Here is a 21,602-nt window from a genome sequence, read left to right as displayed (position 1 = left end):
TAAGGCAGCAAAAGGGAGTCTAAGGCTGCTAAGTAGGGAGTCAAACCATGTCGTTTGTCTACGTGTTTAATTATTTATGAGACATGAGCATCACTAGGAGTTCTTCAGGACTTTGTCATTAACACTAACAGTGTTTGCTATTGCTGTGAGCTTTTTTTTTTTTTTTTTTATCAACAGTGTTTAACACTACTTCAGGAAGGGAAATGTCCCTCTCACCATCTTATGTATAACACCAAAGGCCTGGCCTGCAGGAAGAAAAGAATCGATAAATTGTACTTCACTGAAATTAGGTATGTTTAACCAAAGACAGAAGACACTATTCAGAGAGTATAATAACAAGCTACAGGCTGTGAGCAGACGTTTGGAAACCACCAAGTCAGTATGGAAACTTTGTGTTCTATTTTTCTTCTGGGAACCGGGGCTATGGCTGGACTGTGGAATGTCCCTCACAGGCTTATGTATTTCAACACTCGCACAGATGGTCGTACAGCTTTAGAATGTTGTAGAACATTCCGGACATGGGGCCTTGCTATGGGAAATGGGTCATTGCAGGGCAGGCCTTACGGGTTCTTGGCCAGCTCCCTTCTTGCCTGAGCTCTCTGCTTTTTGATGCTGATATGATCAAACAGCTGTCTCACATTCCAGCTGCCCTCCAAGCAGCCCCTGCTGCCATCTGATAGGCTGTGCCCCTAAAACCACGCGCCAGAATAATCCTTTCCTTCTTAGTTATTTCTGTTAGGTATTCTGTGGTAGCAGCAGCCTAAAACTGCCCTATCAAAATCAATCTGTTACTCTAATAAAAAAAAAAATCAACCCAGGTTTGACATTGGTGGTTTTTGAAGGAGAGAGTCAGTGTCTTTAAGGGTGCAACTCCTGGTATGTCAACTCTTCGCCAGTGGATGGTCTCACACCCACGGGCAGCACAGAGTAGACTCAGTGGGTTATTAAAAAAGAAAAAGAAAAAAAAAGACGTAAGTTTAGGAGTAGATAGAGATGTGGGTAGTTCTGAAAAGAATTAGGGAGAGAAATTGGGGGTTAAGATGATCAAAGTGCATTGTGCAAAAGTCTCCGGGAATTCATAAAAATTTTTATTTAAAAAAGAAAGCATTTTAAAAATCAACATAAGGGCTGGAAAGATGACTCGGTGGCGGAGAGCACATACTGTTTTTGCAGAAGTTCCAATTTCAGTTCCTAGTACCCTTTATGGGGCCGCTCACAGCCACCTGTTAATGTAGCTCCAAAGGAACTCAACACCTTCCTCGGGACTCTGGGGATACCTCTATAACCCCCATACATACACATACATACAGATCTACACACATATACACATATTCCTGCACACAGACACACACACTTTAAAAAGCCTTTAAAATTCCATCAACCATTTAGAACACGGACAAAAGAAATGGTTTCACATCTAACAAAAAAAAATGTACGGATGGCACATATCCATATGAAAAGATATTTAACACTGACAGTAATCAGAAAAAATGATTATGTCTTCAGAGATATTACCCTCCTAGATAGAACTAAAATAAAAAATGACTGCACCAAAAGGCTTGCGAGGAAGCAAAAGCACCTATTTTTTTTTCAAGCTAAATAGTGGGTATGCAAAACAAGACAGTCAGTCCAGAGAACATTTTAATTCCTTTAAAAATGTAACCCCAAAAAAATAAGACTGTTTCTCTATACAAATACCTATGCATTGATATTCACAGATATTTGATTTACAGTAGTTGGAAAATGAGAGCAAATCAAAGCATTTCTCAGTAGGTGATGGGCGAACAGGGCGTGGGTTAAACATAGCCTGGTACCAAATCTGTGGCGGAGCAGTAAAAAGGAAGACATGCGATACCTGGTGTGGGGGAGGCCACAAAGGCACATGACTGAGTTAAAAAGATGCTAATCTCGGTTTTTCACACACTATATGATCCCATTTCTATAACATTTTCAATATTGCAGACTCTTAGAACACAAACCAGATTGTGAAGATAATGGGAGACAAGAAGGCAAGAGTAAAAAAAGGAACCACAGGAAATAAGATTATTTCAGGGGGAAAAAAATTCAGTATTTTTGTTTTGGTTTGGTTTGGTTTTTTGAGACAGGGTTTTACTGTAGCTTTGGAGCCTGTTCTGGAACGAGCTCTTGTAGACCAGGCTGGCCTCGAACTCACAGAGATCTGCCTGCCTCTGCCTCCTAAGTGTTGGGATTAAAGGCATGCACCACCACCACCCAGCAAACATTTCAGTAGTTTAACTAACTGAGTAGTTGGGGATTCCATAGTTCTAAAGATACAAACACAGTAAACAAGGGCTCAAAATACCCAAGCAGGACTTTGAAAGGTGGCTGTTAAGAGAACTGGCTACTCTTCCAGAGGACTGTCGTTTGATTCCTAGCACCCACACCGAGGCTCACAGTCATCTATAACTCCGGTTTCAGGAGAACTAATACCCTCGACCACGAGGGACACTACACACAAGCGATGCACAGAGTCCATCCAAGTAAAATGCGAAATAAAATAAAAATCTTAAAAATCAAGCAAAGCAAAAGCACCCTTCTGTCATTAGGTTGTTTTTGCCAGGGTATTCTATCAGTAAAATTATCTTCCAAAAGCAAATGGCAAAGAAAGATGTTTTCATGAAAATAAAGCCAGAAGACCACATTGTCGACTCACTAGAATAAATTCTGAATGTCTTTCAAACAGAAGAAAGTAAGAAATATAAAACATATGGGTGTTAACGGGCTGATATGGTAGATTTACCTAAATTTATGTTGCTCTTGTAAAATTGCAATGTCTAGTAGACTTTAAGCACATATAGATTTAAATGTATACTAATAATCACACAAAAGGTGATGGGAAGGTATAATAAAATAATATATAACCAGCAAGATAAAAAGGAAGAGAATGGAACAACTTAAAAACACTCAATTTTTAAAATGTCAAAAAAGTCGAGAAAAAAATAAGTGAGCCAAACAGAAAACAATTACTAAGATGGTAAATAACATTTAAATCCATCAGTGATTAATTTTGGTGATTAATCGTCAGTGATTAACCAGTGGAGAACTGGGTAGCAGTTGTTACAGAGGAAGGAGGTACTTCTTAACAGCAAGCCTCCCTTAATTAAAAAGTGAGACTTCTAGTTTTTACAGCACCATTTGTTAAAGGTGCGGTCTTTTTTTTTCAGTGTGATTTTGTCTTTTTTTTTTTTTTCGAGACAGGGTTTCTCCGTAGCTTTTGGTTCCTGTCCTGGAACTAGCTCTTGTAGACCAGGCTGGCCTCGAACTCACAGAGATCCGCCCGCCTCTGCCTCCCGAGTGCTGGGATTTTTAAAGGCATGAGCCACCACCGCCCGGCTTGTCTTTTTTTTTTTTTTAAGATTTATTTATTATGTGTACAGTGTTCTGCCAGCATATATGCCTGCACAGCAGAAGAGGGCACCAGATCTCATTACAGATGGCTGTGAGCCACCATGTGGTTGCTGGGAATTGAACTCAGGACCTCTGGAAGAGCAGCCAGTGCTCTTAACCTCTGAGCCATCTCTCCAGCCTTCATGGGGGTTTTGTCTATTTAATCTTTGCCAAAATCAGGTGGTTGTAGGTGTCATCTTACCTAGAAATTTGATCTTTATTTTATACCCTGCAAAAAGATCGATTCTCAATGCACCAAAGACCTCAACGCTGTACTGAAAACATCTAAAGGGAACAATAAAAAGCATAGTTCAGGATATAGACTCAGAGACATGGACTTCTCAGGGATCCTGACTGTATAGAAAATGAGGCCAACAACTGACAAGCTGTAGAGCATGAAATTAAAAAGATTCTATGCTGCAACGGACATCGAGGGAAGGAGCAGCATAGAGAATATGGAGAAAATCTTTGCCAGCTATGCATCTTACCGAGGATCAGTGCCTAGGAATGTATAAGGGGCTAATAAACCGAAACATCAAGAAAACAAACAATCCAATTAAAAGCGGGCTAAACACGGGAGAGAGTTCTCAAATAAAGAAATACACACGGCTAAGAAATATCCTAAGCCATCAGGGAAATGCAAATTAAAACTGTTTGGGGATTTCACCTTACCCGGTCCCAATGGCCTAAATAAATAAATGACAAAAGATACTTCCGAGGCTGTGAGAAAAGGGAAACACTACTCAACTGTTAGTGGGGATACAAACTGGCGCCGTTGGGACATGGGAATCAGTATGACGTTTCTCAGAAAGCGAGAAGTAGAACTGCCTCGTGACCCAGCTACGTCATTCCAGGGCATCCGCCCACAGGGCTCTACCTCCTACTCCAGACACAATTGCTCCTCCATTTCCATCGCCTGCCGCCTCCCTCACGATGGCTAGCAAATGGGATGCGCCGCCTCTCCGTTCATCAAAGGCTAACGAAGATGCGTTTTTTACACACGGCAGAGTTTCCTTCCACTTTAAGGAAAAACGAAACTTGCAAGACCCAGAAAGATTACAGCCACATTTTCTCTCCCGTGTTTGGATCCTAGCAGCCATCTTCAGAGTTGTGTGTTTACCTTGGAGCCCTTAGAGAAGGGTAGTAGGAAGGGCCTGCTGTGGGGGACGAGGGAGAAATAAAGAGCTTAAGGCTAAGAGGTTAGCAGAACACAGGTGGTGTGAGGTGGACAGGAGCCTAATGAGACAGGGGGATTACATGGGGAGAGAGACGGGGGTGTGGTGTGAAGCACAGGCTTGGGGACGCATCACTTCACACGGAGGGTGTTTTAAAAATCCACATGGAATGCAGCCTATTTTATACGCTTACTAAAAATCATAATAATAGGGTTTGGATGTAGGCACCCTACACGAGGAGTTAAGGCGACTCCAAGAAACCCTGGGTTCCTTCCCCGTCACTGGAAACTAAAAGGGAAAAGGGGGTTCTGAATAACCTCCTGAAACCCAGATGCACACTAGAATTGCTATTAAATATGACCTATGCCTGGTTCTACCAACAGACGCGCTTCCAAAATGATCCTGGAGCCTGCATTCCTGAAGCTCCCCTGGTAACACTCTGTAGCCAGACAATATCCATAGAGCCAAAGCCATGACACTCCAATGGCTTCAAACATGACATATTAGTCCCAGGCAGAGCATAGCGCTGTGGCTACGTCAAGAACACAACAATTCTCAAACTCCAGGTGCAACCCCCTCTAGAATGCATATCTAGGCACAGAAGAGCCAGCCTGCCATTTGACTAGGTATTGATATTTTACATCGGAAGCGTAATTCCCCGTTTGCTCACAAGCCTCCCACAAAGGAACCTTCTTAGTATCAGCTGAGAGCAACAAACCCAGGCAATAAAGCCTCAAGTGGTTATTTTTTAAATGTAATCGTATTAATTTTATTCTTTGACAATTTCATGAATGTATATAACACATTCTGGTTACTTCCAAGCCCCCATTCCCTCCAATCTCCTTTCTCCCTCTGACATTCCCCCTTAGATGTCTCTTCCTTACTTTCAACATTGTTTGACTTTGTCATGTGGCCCACTGATTTTGACCGTGGTTGACTGTGTGACTGTAAGCTTCAGGGCATCCTTTGGAGTGTGAGGAGTTGTAGGTAGCTACCTGTAGGTAGCCGTGTATCTTAGTTACTTTCTGTTGCTGTGATCGAGCACCATGACCAAGCGGGAGAAGGAAGACTTGATTTGAGTTCACTGTTGCAAAAGGTTAGAGTCCAAAATGTCGGTTTGACAGCATGCAACAGGCATAGCGGCAGGGGCAGGAAGGCAAGAATTCACAGCTTGAGCCTCAAGCAATAGGCAGAGATGAACTGGAAATGGTGTAAGGCTTTTTTTCTCACAGCTCACTCCTAGTGAAAGGCTGCACCAACAAAACTCCATGTCACCAAATGGGGACCAAGTGTTCAAATGCCTGGCCCAAGAAGGGTCATTTGTCATTCAAATCACTGCAACAAGTGAAGACAATGACTACCTCTTCCTAGAACACACGCGCGCATGTACACACACACACACACACACACACACACATGCACTCACGCATGCCTTGAACTCTACCCTAGACCCACGCAAAACCCAGAGGATCCGATCCCACAGTGTCATATCCAACAAGCATTGAACTTACAAAGAATGGAATCAGGCCAGCAGCTTTGTCTTGCTCCAGGGCCTCCCGAAGGGCAGAAGCTCTCATGGAAAAGTTGCCATCCGAAGGGATTGCTTTTAACTTTACTCCACCAATTAACCCAGCTCTTTCTACAGAGGAGTGTGCCTGCAAGGAAAATAAGTAGAGCTGAGTCTGAGGGTGTGTTCCCATGGCTCTTGAGCGTGCAGAGCGCCTGACCCGGGCTCTTGATGCCCCATGAAGGTGGCAGAGTTGGTTTCTTCTCCTCCTCCTTTATGAAGTCAACTCTTTTCTGTACTGGTTTCCATCCTAGAGTCTTGCTTTTCAATCTAATGAATCAAATACTCCCAAGAGTGAAGTGTTGGCTCTCTATTGACTAAGTTTTTCATTCTTTTGTGTGATTTTAAATATATGTAGATTTAAATATGTAGCAATATGCACATCAAAGGTGGCAGGGCTGTATGATGAATGTGCAGGGCACTGGTGGCACATGTCTTTAATTCCAGCACTTAGGAGGCAGAGACAGGCAGATCTCTGAGTCTGAGGCCAGCCTGAACTACAGAGTGAGTTCCAGGACAGTCAGGGCTACACAGAGAAACTCTGCCTTGAAAAAGGAAACAAACAACAATATAAAAAAATAAACAAACCCAACAACTAGCAAGGTTAAAATGAAGAAAAATGGGTTGGAGAGATGGCTCAGAGGTTAAGAACACTGACTGCTCTTCCAGAGGTCCTGAGTTTAGTTCCCAGCAACCATATGATGGCTCACAACCATCTGTTATGAGATCTGGTGCCTTCTTCTGACCTTCAGGCATACATGGAAGCAGAATGTTGTATACCCAATACATAAATAAAATCTAAAATAAAATAAAATGAAGGAAAAGGAACAATATAAAATAGCTAATCAAAAAGTCAAGAAAATAAAGTAAGTGAGCTAAAACTACTATATTTCTGTCTGTAGAATTTTATGAGCATGATAATGAACTCCAAGTCAGTCCTCTCAAGCCACAAGTTGGACTGAGTGGTCACAGCAAGCACTCTGCTTTTATTCCTTTTGCTAATAGAAAAAAAAATAGGCTTTGAGAATGTACATGATTTACAAAGCTGGGATTTGGCATCAGGTTGGAGCCTCACTTCCAATTTTTCCACAGCGGAGCTTTAAAGGCAGGCCACAGGGGCACAGTGCAATTCCACACTGCAGAGATGGTCCGCAGCCAGTTGTGCGGGCTCACCACATGTGTACTTTATTTCTGACTGGATCTATCAAGCTCCCACGATAGAATAAGAAGTTTCACCCCTCCTGATCCCCGAGGAACTGCTCTTGGATTTGACATGATGCTAACTGTTCCTTGGATTCAGCCCCGGGGTCGGGGGGTAAGGGAGTGTTGGGCCAATGCCCACCCCAGCACACTCACCTGATCAGACGTGTAAGCGACCAGTTTTTCCATGATAGCAGCTTGTGTCAACTCTGGGGAGGCTGCCTGCAGCTGGCGGGTCACTTTGGTTCGAGCAGCCAGTAGGGCCACCAAGGTGGCTTCGCTGGCACTCCCCTGAATCCAAGAGAGAAAGGTCAAATGAAATTGGAAACTCTGCACAAGAACCTCTGTCTAAACTGTTGGAAGACATATTATTGTGTCCATAGTTTCCTTTAAAATCTGAGCCAGAAATTGCAAAATTCACTCGTTTTTGCATCTCACATCTGCAGGGGCTGGTTTAGCTCTTGTAATTAGTTTGACATTGCTTTATCCATATTATGTCCCAGCGAGCTAACATTCTGATCCTGTAGCATATACAAGACTCTGCAGGTGTTCTCTCATGGGCTCTTTAGGCCTGGTCTGGGACACACTGTCTCCACTTCCATCAGAGGAAGAGACTGATCCAGGGCACCCTGCCCAATCCCTGCTCTGTGTTCCTATGCATGTGGATGGAACAATTTGTATTTGCTTATAACATAGGAATGCATTTTCCTTGACACACGGAGGTGGACTTGGACAGTTTCTCCCAATCCTTCATGGAACAGGCTGGGTTGTGCTCTCTCACTTCCTGCACTCGACATATTGAGGCCCTAGGCCTCAGCATCTCAGAATGTACTGTATTTAGAGAAATAAGATCTTTAAAGCCAGCCATGGTCTACACGACATGATGTACACACGTGTAGTCTTAACACTAACAAGCCTGAAGTCTGAGGATAACTGTGAGTTCAAGGCTAACTTGGGTTCCAGCTAAAGCTACAGTATGAGATTGTCTCAAAAATACCCGTGAGAAAAGAAGGCTGAAAGCAAGGAAGATAAGAGGAAGGAAGGAAGGAGGGAGGGACAGAGGGGACCTTTAAAGTAATAATTGAATTTTTTGGGTAGACCCTAATCTAATCCGACTGCTGTTCTGAGAATAAAAAACTAGCCAGCAGACATGATGTACACAGGGGTAAGGCCACAAGAAGACAGAAGTGAGACGCTAGTTAACAAAAAACTCAAAACTGAACTTCAGGAAAACAATCCCGCTGTCACTCTGGTCTCGGGCTTTAGCTTCCAGGACTCAGAGGCAATGGACTTGTTGTTTCAGCCGTCTTTGCTCTGCGCTTTGTTGCGGCAGGCCTAGTGAGCCACTGCACGAAATCTCAACCACCTAGCTCAGCAAAGTAAAAAGGAATTGTACGCAATTCCTCTTTCGAGCCTGAGAGTGATCGAGAGAAATAGTCAGTGCCCATCGTGTTACCCCGTTTAAGTTGTAAGATAATCCTCTTTTTAAAGTTTTCTATCTTTGGGTGGGTTTCTGTAACATTCCCTGGACCTGCAGCTCGAGTCAGGGATGGCTAAAAGCATAGCTCCATTCGGTCTTTCCTGGTACCTCCTAGCATTTGTGCTCAGCTTCCTCGGTAGACAAATCCCAGGGGGGAAACCCATCATATTTTTGCTGATTCTGAAAGTTTATAAGAGCATGGAATTTTCCAGATAAATGTACAGCACAGTGGATTGTGCAGAAATGAAATTTTTTCTTATTAATATTTTTTCTCCTTCATCAATCATGATCTCCCCCTTTGATCTCCCAGCCACCGTTTTTACGTTCTCTTCTGAATCGACTCCTGTTCCCTGAGGAATGGGGTAGGTTTTCCAGCTAGATACGTGTGTTCCTATTTCTGCAGCAGTAACGCATGAGTTCAAATAAACAGATAGACCACGGTCTTCACCCAGCATCTGAGTGACTCACACATCCCCTTCAGGCTGTACTTTCACAAGTGGTTGTTTTGCACAGTCTCGGACCATGTCAAAGAGGCCTGGCTGACCAGACTGGCAGCTATTTCAGGAAATTCAAGCTTCTGAAGGCAGAAGCAGCATCTCCCCCTTCTCCTGTGCATCCCAGTCCTGCTTATCTCTGTCCCTCTGGCCACATTTTGTTTTTCAAAGAAAGTGGGTAGAACCCTTCTGAGAAGTGGATGGGGGTGGGAAGCGGGGGAGGTGAGGGGGCAGGAAGTAAGGGGAACTGGGATTGGTATGGAAAATGAAAAGTAAATCTCTCTATATATATTTTAAAATTTATTTATCTTATGTGCATTAATGTTTTGCTATGGGGGTGTTGGGGAAGGAGGAGGAACTGGGGTTGGTATGGAAAATGAAAAGTAAATCTCTCGCCGGGCGGTGGTGGCGCACGCCTTTAATCCCAGCACTCGGGAGGCAGAGGCAGGCGGATCTCAGTGAGTTCGAGACCAGCCTGGTCTAGAAGAGCTAGTTCCAGGACAGGCTCCAAAGCCACAGAGAAACCCTGTCTCAAAAAAAAAAAAAAAAGTAAATCTCTCTATATATATTTTAAAATTTATTTATCTTATGTGCATTAGTGTTTTGCTATGGGGCTGTCAGGTCCCCTGGAGCTGGAATTACAGGTAGTAGAGAGCTCCATATGGGTGCTGGGAATTGAACCCTGGTCCTCTGGAAGAGTAATCAGTGCTCTTAACCACTGAGCTATCTCTCCAGTCCTGAAAAGTAAATATTTTTAAGAAAAAAATTTTTTTTAAAGAGGGTAAAAAAGAAAAACCTGAAAGTAGTGGCCCACGCCTTTAATGTCAGCACTAAGGAAGCAGAGGCAAGCAGATCTCTGTGTGTTCAAGGGCAGACTGGTCTACAGAGTGAGTTCCAGAACAGCCAGAGCTACATTGTGAGACCCTGTCTGCCGTTCCATCCTCTCTTTAGAGCCCTGGACTTCTTTTGTAATGAATGATTCTGAGTGGCCATGCCACACCAGGGCAAGCCAAGCTCACTATGAGTTCAGTGGGCACTGTCCACATTCTGAGAGAAAATTCTTTATTTTGTCAACAAAAAAAAAAATGATTTAAGAAACAGCAACGAAGTCCAGTGGAAAAAAAATAATCTTTGAATTATTGAGATTATCTTGAGCACTGAACCTCAACGTGCCATTACAGATCGGTTTCGGGCACACTTGAACATCAAGGTGAGTGGCTCTGTCTCTTTCTGCAAGTGGGGATTTGCTGAGGGAAGAAAGAGAGAGCAATTGTTCTTTGTTAAGAAAGTAGTGGCTGAACATTGCGCTTCGTGGCGGAGAAGTGGGGAACTGAACAGACCTGAGCTGCATCCAGCTAAGCCCACACACTCGCTGCCTCCTTTACCTGGAACCACTTTCCCCCGCGTCTTTGTGTGGCTCACTGATGCCTTTGCTTCAGGCAGACAAAGGTTGCCATGGCAAGCCTGCTCTGAGGTGGGAGGGACCTTTTGGGCGAGTGGATGCTCAAGACTGCTGATGGTCTGAGCCGAAAGGTCCTTTCATCTTCTAGGTTTTACAAATGTCACCTCACACAGGGTAAGAAATTGGCAGCTTTTCTTCCACGAGAGCTTTCAAACCCAATTAAGAGACCCATTTTGCAGGTCTCATTTGTCCGGCCTCACAATGATGGTGTGCCTTGGGCTCAGACACCCACTGCTGCACCAATGCTAAGCTGTGATTACAGCTCTGAGGGGATCGATAAGGCAGGCTGCCTCGCGGGTTGTCACTGGGCTCCGGCTCTTTAAGGCTACACAAATTACAGACAATCAACCTGGCGAGCTGAAAAGGGCCAGCTCCCAGCAGCAAACACAAGGAAGTCTGCTTTTCCCCCTCCCCAACCCAAACTAAGTGGGTTGAACTCACAAGGGCTTTGTTGAAGCTTGGTCTGAGAGATGCCAGAATTAGTCCTAACCTAAGGCTGGAACCTTCTACAAATGAGATTGTCTTTAAAGATGGTTTAACCCACGGTAACATTCAAACCTCCACACAATGTCATAAGCAAAGAGCCTGGGCAAGTTGGCATTAACACTCCGAATCACCTTTTACACACTGTCTTTGATTAGTTTCTGCCTCTGTTTTTTTTTTCTTTTTTGCTATGAAAACTATGGTTGATAGTGCAATGAATCCTTATAACTATTTTGAGGATAAAAATTGATTATATAAAGCATAATAAATAGACTAAACACAGGTTTGTTGTGGTCATTCAATATACTTAGCTACTTGTAAAATCCTTTGAGAAGTACCAAACTAGAAGATCCATCTTTGGATACTAAAGACTCAAAAAATTAAATTGGCTTCGCCGTATGACAAGCGACCCCGAAATGCTTTCTTCTGTGGTTATGTTCTGGTCTTGGTGAATGACAGATGTGTCGCATGAAGGAAGTTGATGGTCTTGGAAGACTGTTGCCCCTTATCCTAAAGACTGTCCTCTGAAATCTTACAAGACTGAAGAGTGCAATGTGACATGAATATCTTAGGTAGTATTTACATAAATCGTGACACATCATAAAAAATTGTACAGTAATATTATTCTCAAAAAATATTTGGTCAAGAAGGGGACCAGAATGAGAGGAATAAGAAGGGATAGGTGTTGAAGAAAGGGGGTGGATAAAAATAAAGTATAATACCACGTGTATGGAAATGCCATAATGAAGCCCATTGCTTCATTTTCTAACTTAAAATGCAAATTAAGATAAAGTTTTAGAAAGTTTTAGCTGGGTGGCGGTAGCAGCACACACCTTTAATCCCAGCACTAGGGAAACAGAGGCAGATGGACGAGAGTCAGATGGATCTCTGTGAGTCTGAGGCCTGTCTGGTCTACAGAGAGAGAGTTCCAGAACAATCAGGGCTACACATAGAAATTCTGTCTTGAAAACCAAAATAAAGGGAAAGAAATATCTTGGTTTTAAATGTCTGAGGGTTTGTGAGATGGCTAGGCTGCCCTGCAAACCTGGTGACCCACATGAAGGTGGAAGGAAAAACTGACTTCACAACGTTGTCCTCTGACCTTCCCATGAGAGTCATGGCATGAGTATCCACACACACCCTACATGCACACACACAATGGTAGTAATAATAATAATAGTAATTAATAATGATAAACTAAATATTTAAACGGTGAAGATATAACAAAATAAAACATTGTGCAGAAAACGTGTATGTATCGTATCATCTCGATTTATATAACTCACAAATATAAAGATACTGGATAAGACCTAGAGAGAATTATACTCTAAAATTGTTGCTGCATTTTCCCATTTCTCCAGCGAGTGCCCATTATCCATAAATACAGAGGGCACAATAATTTTTAAAAGTGAAAAAGTGTAATCAAAACTGACATTGAAGATAGTAAATTGGCAATGTGGAAAATTACAGAGATACACAGAAAACCATAAGCAATTATTGAAAATATAGAGGAGAAAATGGCCAAAAAAGGGAGGGGGAACTATTTAAAGAGAGAGGGAGCGAGAGATTATGGAAAAGGTAGAAAAGGTACTGAGTCTGGAAATTTAAGCTCCTGAGAAGCGTGGAGGTGGCCTACTCACTAACAGGGCAGAGGGACTGCCCCAGGTAGACAGAAAGCTCGGTCATGAGGAGGGCTTACCAAATGCTAAGCTCTCAGTCGAGTGTGGAGCTACAGGGAGAGCTTGCTCTGGGGTCAGGCCGACTGTGAAGAATGAGATACTTGCCCAGAAATAAATCAGCCAGAATTCCAGGCCCTGCCTCTGCAGACAGCTCTGCTGGCCTCGGCAGCCCTGACCGGCTGTCTCTTCTCTGGACACTCTGACTTGATTGTCCTTGTCAAGGACAGCAAGTGTATCTATCCCTGGAAAACCAGGATTTCAGCATGGGAGCCTGGTGAAGTCGCCGGGGTTTCACCTAGTGGAAATGGCTCTGATTGCATTTCGGGGACTTGTGTGGTAGCCCCTTCTCAAGCGGCAGCAAAACCTGTACAAGGCCTGTTAGCCAAGGAGGTTTGGCTGCCCAGCACAACCTCTGAAAAGAAGAAAACGGTCCTCAGAAATGATAGTGGGACTTCTCTAGAACATTTCTGTCGCCATTTTTAGTCTGGCCCACAGTCTTCGTTTGTGTTTCTGTTACGGGACGGCATATATGAACATTTAGTAGAATGCTTTTAGATAGGGTCTCAAGTTGGACCAAGCTGGTGTGAACTCCCTGAGGGTGACGAGGAACTCCTGATTCTCCTACCTGAACCCCTCAGCTGTTGGTATTGCCGGCAGTCCCAGCCCACCCGACTCTAGTACTTCATTCCCTACTTGCAGGGCCTCAGCTATGGCCAAGTAACCTAATCAAGGAATGGAAAGTGGTTTGAGCCGCCGTAGTACTGCTGGCCTGCCCACAGATCTCTGCACCGAAAGAAGGAGAATTTACATTTCCCAGCCCACTCCCCTTCTCCCCCCCTCCCCCACCCCATCCCGCCCCCGAGCCCTGCTGAGTTTGACTCTCTCCTGCCTGGCCGGCCGCAAAGGCTAGGAACCCTTTCAGGGCTCTTCTGCAGACAGCGTGCAACACAACACAGACCGCATCTCCCACCACCAAGATGCCAGGCCCCTTTCCCAGGCAGTGAGCTTGTTTACCTTTCAAGCGGAAAAGGGACTCTGCTGATGTGATTAACATTAAGAACCCTGACTTGGAAAGATTATCTTGGATTATCGGAGTGGACCCAATCCTATCACACGGGTCCTTAAAAGTGGAGACCCGGTTTCACATCTGCAGTCAGAACAGGACAGGGGAAGAAAGGTCAGTGAGATGGAACACAGCTGCTTCTGGAGATGGAGATAGGAGTCACAGGCCAAGGAATTCCGGCGGGCTTTAGAGAACTTGAGGAGGTGGGGAAATGGATTTTCCCCTTGGGCTTCTAAGATGACAATCTCGATTTTAGCTCATTAAAACCTAAGTCAGACTTACAGAGCCATAGGAAAAAAAATGTGCTTGAAGCCACTAAGCTATGCGTAGCATCCTTAAGGAAAAGGTCATATGTTGGAAGGTTAAAACGCGGGGTCTTATTGAAGAGTCTCAGGACTAGAAATCGAGGGCCTTGCTTTCTATTTAGTTTGGACACACTAGACATGTGATCTTCCACAAAGACATTCTCCTGTCGGCCCCACGGTTCTCACCCATAAAATACGTGGAGCCATCACTGCTTGACCTTATACTGGGAGCTTCAGAGAAAACAATATATACATCTAAATCCTTCTTTCTAAACTTAAGAATTCTTTCTCAGCATTACAACCATGAACTTGACATGAGAAAAATGCATAAGGGGCAGTGATGAGTTAATGTAGCTCATTGTGTTACTCTAAATGTTTTTTTTTTTTAAAAAAAAAAAAAAAGCTCACATTTGCTGGGGCATGGTGGTACATTCTTTTAATACCGGCCCTTGGGAGACAGAGCAGGTGGATCAAGACCAGCCTGCTCTACATAGTGAGATCCAGGCCAGGGCTACACAGTCAGACCCTGTTTCAAAAAGGGTGGTAGGGGGAAGGAGGGAGAGCATAAATTCCAATCATTCACTCTGAAGATCCTGGCGGAATGGAAAATTCACCACGGCTGTCATTTGCATCTGTTGTGCGCCCTCATGTAAGCCTTACAGTTGTTTGCGTGAATATGGAGAATGAATTAAATGTATGCATAAACATAGCTAGAGACTTAGGTAAGCTGCTGGCTCGCAGACAAACGGCACATACAGCCAAGTAGCACATACAGACGGGGAAGCATGGCTACAGCTGTCACTCGTGGTAAAGACAGGATCCGATGGTGACAGCAAGATTTTAGGTTCTGGAATACACAGACATAAGGTCTATAATCTCCCCGCTAGAATGGTGTGGGGGGGGGGTAAGGTATCAGTTGTCCGGTGCCTCTTTTTCCTCAGTCATAAAATAGAGCACCTAATTCACAGTGCTAGGAGGAGTCAGTGTGTCTGGAGAGTGCTTAGGCGTGGTGGCCGGCCGTGGATAGCCCAACAAAAATATTCGCTGCCTATGTGGTAGTCACTGATTTATCTACCAGAAGGGCCTGTGGAGATAAGTGCTCGCCCACAGCTTGTGGAAAGCCACACCAGGATCTAAATCCAGATTCCCATCAAGTCCTTGCAGACCAGGGTGTCCCAGCTTTCCTGTTCTCTGGAAGAAAGCTAAGGGCACAGCTAGCAGCAGCAGGGGCACTGGTTTCTGTTTGCAGCTGAGGTCCTTTGTGGCGCCCACAAGCCCAGAAGGCCGCCTTCCCCACTTTCCCCGTCTTACCTGGATCACTCCTCCCCCTTCACCAGCTCCTCCAGCCAAAAAGGCCTCTGGCAACTCCAGCATCTTCCCCAGCCAATCCATCATCACTGTCTCCAGCTCTGTGCACGCTGGGCTTGCAGCCTGCGGTGGGGGTGGGGGAAAGTGAGGCCCTACGCCGCCACGGGGCAGCTGGCCTCTGCACAAAACGGTGACACGGGAGAGCATTGTTTCTTTGGTAACTTTTACTTGATCAATTTAACAAAAATTTCACTTTTGTTTTTGTCCCCCCAAATTTACTCTTGGTAGGGGGAATTAATCCCTTGGTCGCCGGTTTTTTTTCTTTTGAGCACGTCTTCCCACATTCCTTTGTTGAAACCTGAGCCCTCTCCAAGTGTGTTGAGAGGTGGGGGATGTTACGGGTCAACCAGCCTGCGTGGCTCCTTGGTCATGAACTGATGGAAAACGGGAAAACGGGTCATCTCAGGAGTGGACTAGATGGAAAAGAGGATGTTCACCCAAATTCTTGTCTGTTTCATGGAAGCCTGCCGCTGGCTGCAATCACACGGCAGGCTTCGCTGCCAGATGCCAGTAGCATGTTCTTCACACCCTCAAGTAGACTTCTAATGTTTATAAAGGATTCGGTCTACGGTATTTTGTTCTCCCTCAGCAAATGGATTGAGACAATGCTGTGTTCTCATTTCCCAGAGATCTGAAGGAGCCTTGGGGGTTAGCTCTGCCAAGAGGCCTGGAAGCAGGGCCTGGGCCTGGCAGCACTGAGAGAACTTTACAAGGAGTTCTCTGCTCTTCCTCAACTCCTTCCAGATATGACACAAGGAGCCATGGTGGGTAGCTCTCTCCGGGCCCCTTCTGACTTACCTCACTATCCCCGTCCCCTCTCCATGACAGAAGGTCTTAGGGTGTAAGCTGAGAACAGTTCTTGGCTACATCAACCTCCCCATCTCCACCACACACACAGCCATGATTCTTTAAGAACCAACGCTGAAGCAAGCAAGGTCCCAGATACTAAGGAATTTGGGGTCAACTCTGACTGAATCCCAGATTAAAATCTCCCAAACTCAGATGGACCTCAAGTGCCTGAACTCAGTCTCAGACTTAGCTTCTTTCATCCAGATTGGCGCAAGGGGACTAGCACCCTCGTGAACCTCACTCCACCATGCCTGCCTGCTGTGCACTGTGAGCTTGATCTATAATAGAATCCAGCAAGGTCTATTTGTAGACCTTCCCCTATGGTTACGAGTGAATTGTAGCATGCAGGATTGAGCCAAGGAAACAGGCATTGGCTACTTTCATCTGCTAGGTAACACCAGACAAGCTACTTGGCTTATGTAGTCTTTTAATTCCTCAGTGACTTGGTGTCTGGCCTCTGGCCTCTCATTGCACACAGGAGGTGATGCTGTACTCTTAAGTCCAGGCAAAGATGAAATGAGTCTCCACTTTCATTTGGGTCTGTACCTAAGGAGCACAAGGTGGTGACCAGAGTTGTGGCATAATTCTGGCATTACGGCACATGGAGGACTAAAAGAATTGAGGACTTTCTCACTGCTGGTCAGATGGTCATCCCCATCCTGGTGGGGTTCTACTGCAGCCAGGATAATCTGAACTCCAGGCATTTCCCGTTATGAACCACAACTATTAAATAATACAACTTCTGAGACAGGGAGGCAGGCATTTCCTTGTTCAAAGCATACGAGACCACTCCGGAGGGGCAGATAAATCAGAGGTTGTTGCTGGGTCTCCAGACAGACATGCAGAAGCAGCAGAACAATCAGTGAAACCTGCCGCTACAGCATCTAATTTCAAGCAAAGGATACCCTCAGCCTAGGCCAGGCCTGTCCCTAGGAGAAGGAGGCACCAGTTGCCTGACAGAAGAGTGATGATGAGAGGGAGGCCTTCATAACTCTTCCCATAAGCCGAGACTCCCACTTGCTCCACTCCTAGGAGCCCAGCTTGAAGGAAAGCAGGTGCCATGTGGTGAAGCAGCCGGCTCAGCTGGACTCTGCTGGCTGCTGAGAACCATGAGTTGCCCTTCCTTCCTACATCCCAAGTCCTCAGTCAACACTAGTCAATATGAGTGGGCTCTGATGCACACATCAGGAGGGCACTCTACAACTAGAGAGTCAAAGATAGTTCTAGGCTTTGGGGAACTCTTCATAGTGTGAGGAGCCCCAGAACCTAAGAGTCAATGGCATCTGCTTTGAATCTCTCCAGAAGCACACAGCTGGGACACAGAGAGCTGGAAGACCTAGGCCGGATACCTTCAGCGTAGGGAACTTTCTAAGTCTTTGCTCCATGTAGGGCGAGACCTCACACAGGGAATGCTGAAGGGCCTGCAGGCAGTCCTAAGCCTATTTCCAGACACTTTTGCTCTGCCTGCTTGCCCATCAGATAGTCTGGGCAGTAGCCTGGTGGGGGACAGATGGAATGAAACAGAGGTGGTAGCATTCTCAGACTTCAGCATGCATAGAAATCTGCTGATCTTAGGGGAATGAAGATCCAGCTTTGGGCTGCAGAAACCTTGAATCAAAATCAATTGCTTATAAAAAAAAAACCCCAAAACAGCCCTGTGCGGAATCTCTTCTCTTCTCTTCTCTTCTCTTCTCTTCTCTTCTCTTCTCTTCTCTTCTCTTCCCTTCCCTTCCCTTCCCTTCCCTTCCCTTCCCTTCCCTTCCCTTCCCCTCCCTTCCCCTTCTCTTCTCTTTTCTCTTTTCTTTCCTCCCCTCCCTTTTCTTCTCCTCCCACCCTCTCTTCCTCTCTCTCTTTCTCTTCCTTCTCCTTCTTCCCTTTCCCACTTCCCCTTCAGAATTTCTCTTCCCTTAGAAACTCCCTCCTGGGGGCCCAGACTCTACTCTCTGCAACGTGGCCCTGCTGCCTACAGGCGACAAACAGAGCCACCCGTTTCTGTCCCGTTTATAAAGGGATCACCTCCCCATGCAAGCACAGACCCCACCACAGGGTCTTGGCAATACTCACCCAGGAGAAGCCAATGCAGCCGATAGCCCCACACAGCATGTCTGCAAGCATGGCTGGGTACGAGCTAGCCGTGGGGAAGTAAGCGAAGAAATAGGGGCTGTGCCAGTGTGTTACCTGTGGGGAGGTGGAACAGTTACTCTGGGCCAGAGGAGTCAGGCTGTACCCGAGGATGCACACAGAAGACAACTTGGACAAAGCTTATCAAATGTAAACGTCCCACACTTCCCAGCTTCGCCTCATCGCCACGGTAGTGGACAGACCCCCTGTTTTGCGCTTGACTATTTTTGCTAGCCAAGATGAAGATGCTGCTTTCATAAGATATCAACTGTCATACCACATGAAGCCTCGAGGCAGGAATGATAGCAATACTGCTTCAGGTTCTTGCTGGGTGCGCTAGGCAGAGAAAGTGCTGCAACCAGACATCTGAGGTCCTGGAGTAAAAAGCTTGGCTTTCCCAAAATGGCTCTAGCAGTTGCTTTTGTTTATTTTTTATTTATTTATCTTTTTGTTTTTAATGCCCCTCTTTTTTTTTAAGAAAAAAAAAAAGGATTTCTTTAATGTGGTCCCTTCTCACTGGTAAATCAGCATCCTTAAGCGGAGCTGCTACCTCTGTCTCCCACAATGGCCACTGCCTCTCCCGCCTCCTCTAGCCCAGAGGGAGCAAACAGTTGCTCTATGCCAAGCCTGGATAAGGGGCAGAGGAAAAGCTCAGGTTGAGCAGGGAGGAGATGCCCTGATGTGGTGTTCCTGGGAATCCCGGGGATGATGGAAACCAGGGCAGTGGTGAGGACACACAGACCCGGATTGGTTTGTGGGTGGAATCTTCCCCTTCAATGTACGTGCTACAACCTTATCGCCAGCCCCAAATGACAGTATTAGGAAGCCTTGGTGAGGGACTTAGGTCATGAGAGTAGGGCTCTTGTGATGGAATTTGGGACCTTCTAAGAAAAGATCAGACTGACTATAGCTAACCATTCCTGAATCTATGGAGGGCAATGACATTGTATTTGTTTGAAAAGTTCTAACACTTCCACCCCACCCCAAACTTTAACCAAAAATGTGTAACTTTGGAACATTGAAAGTTGTTGTTCCGATTTGTCGCTGACTAAAGAAATAGTACTCAGTTCTCCAAAGTTCAAAAGGCTTATACAGTTCTGAACCAAAGATTCTGGAGAAAGGGTTTCTTCCTGATTCCCCAAATCCAGGAACTGGGTTTCTTTCTGCATTGTTAGGCAGCGAGACCATCTCTAGCTTTCTCCTCCAAATTCCAGTCAAGTAAATTCTTCTTGTTCACTGATTATAAAACAAAACTCTGCTGAGCCTTAGGATCTCTGAAATCAGTATGGTTTCTGTAAGAAGCAGCCACATGGAAACTACCCTCCGTTATCACCAGACTCCTGTGATGAGGCCATTATGCACAGTCTTAGGCTGACATTCTTTAAAATGATAGATTTATTTTTTTTAAAGGATGTGCCTGTCCTGGGGAAGAGATTTCACAAAGTGAACTGGGGGCAGAGACATAAAACAAGCACTCATTCTTCACCAGGGTCTAAGGAAAGACGATCCCTGAGAGCAGGAGGGGCTGAGATCCTGTCGCTATAGAAGCTGGGAGCTCAAATCTCTCCGTGTAAACATTGAAGTAAAGATGAAAGGAAGGGTCTGCAGGATGCGAGGAGCCTTGGATGTTAGGAGCAGGAGGAGCTATTGGGAGGAACAGGCTAAGTGTGGTGGTGGGAGAGGAGGAAGAGGAGAAGACCAGGGAGCTAGCTCCTTACCACTGGAGGGTACAGAGCTGCTTGCGATAACCTACAAAGCCCTCATCTGAGCCCAACCTCTGGGTCTTGAGAAATGTTGACGTCACCTAGTCCACGTGTTTTCTTATAACATCTGGCTAGGGTCCAACTCTCAAGAATCCCCAAAGAGTGCTAAGGTGGCACTATTGGGAGGTAGTGAGAGGCCTTTAGGTCTTTGGTGATGAGCCCTCAAAGGAGACTGGAGGTCCCCATCTGGTGGTCCCTTCCTCTTTCTCTGGGTTGCTTTCCAGCCATGAGGCGAGTAGATTTCCTCTGTCTGCCCTGTGCTTCTGCCACGATGCCCTGGCTCACCACAGGCTAAAAGCTATAAGACCAACGAGTCCTGGTTGAACTCCCAGAGCTATAAGCGAAAATGGACCTTGTCCCTGTGTGTTTGTCCTCTCAGCTGTCACGGGGTCAGAGAGCTGACTAACGCGTTGCCATTCTCCATCGTTTTTGCAAAGACGTAAACATGTCTTTTCTCAGTAAAACCGCAATATTAGACATTTACCGGCCAATATGTGGCACGAGGAACCCCGATTATGATTATAAAGATAACCAACCAGGATAGCTCATTAAAAACTGGAAGATTCCAGTAAGACGCATTACATGCCTGTCTCCAGGCCTGGGCGTGGGACAGAGCCAGAGAGGATAAAAAAAAAAAAAGTGAGAGTGAATTAAAATCAGGGTTAGCAAGAACAGGAAGGGGAGGGAGGGAGGGAAGGAGGGAGGGAGAGGCTGACAGTGAGTCTCAGAGGCTCTGGAGAACTTCACAGGCTGAGTGATGTGTTCAGCAGAGCAGGAATGGGGCCCATGAGGCTTTAGAAAGAAAAAAGAAAGAGGGAGAGGGGGGGAAAAAAAAGAATGTTCAGATAAAAACCAAAACATCTGTAGTGGTAACGTGCTTGTCTTCACGGAAATGCCTTGAGAAAGTGGAACTTGCAAGGGGCCAGCAGAGGAAGAGGCCAAAGACTGTACAAATGTATGGGGCCAGGGGGCACAGCTGGAGCCCAGGGCCTCAGTCTCTTCCAGGTACCTGGAGGGCTCCACACTGCCTATGGCTCTCTTTCCTCACTACCCGGGGCCTGGGAAGGCCAGGGTGATTCTTGACTGGAAGGACACTCCTCTGCCTTGCTCTCTATGACTAGCCAGAGCAAGCGGACTGGATAGTCCCACACCGGCTCTGCACAACTCAGAATTTTCATGTAGCTG

The 21,602-nt window shown here is 45.6% G+C and overlaps 1 protein-coding gene across 2 annotated transcripts in view; it reads right to left on the bottom strand.

Annotated features, from left to right (window-relative positions):
* The window catches only part of Ddc (dopa decarboxylase), an 86,996-nt gene that overhangs the window by 44,889 nt on the left and 20,505 nt on the right, over positions 1 to 21,602 (bottom strand). For both annotated transcript variants that reach the window (XM_041669141.1, XM_041669142.1), the window contains exons 3-6: positions 18,598 to 18,711; positions 15,628 to 15,747; positions 7,507 to 7,641; positions 6,095 to 6,238 (exon numbers count right to left, since the gene is read on the bottom strand). In XM_041669141.1, the coding sequence (XP_041525075.1) occupies positions 6,095 to 6,238; positions 7,507 to 7,641; positions 15,628 to 15,747; positions 18,598 to 18,711 (513 nt within the window). The remainder of the gene's footprint in view (positions 1 to 6,094; positions 6,239 to 7,506; positions 7,642 to 15,627; positions 15,748 to 18,597; positions 18,712 to 21,602) is intronic.

This window comes from Microtus oregoni, unplaced genomic scaffold (assembly GCF_018167655.1).
Source record: "Microtus oregoni isolate MIOR12 unplaced genomic scaffold, Mior012 000019F_ref0000042, whole genome shotgun sequence".
Taxonomy (NCBI): domain Eukaryota; kingdom Metazoa; phylum Chordata; class Mammalia; order Rodentia; family Cricetidae; genus Microtus; species Microtus oregoni.
Note: the sequence above shows the minus strand (reverse complement) of the source record. Positions and strands in the feature narration are given on the sequence as shown.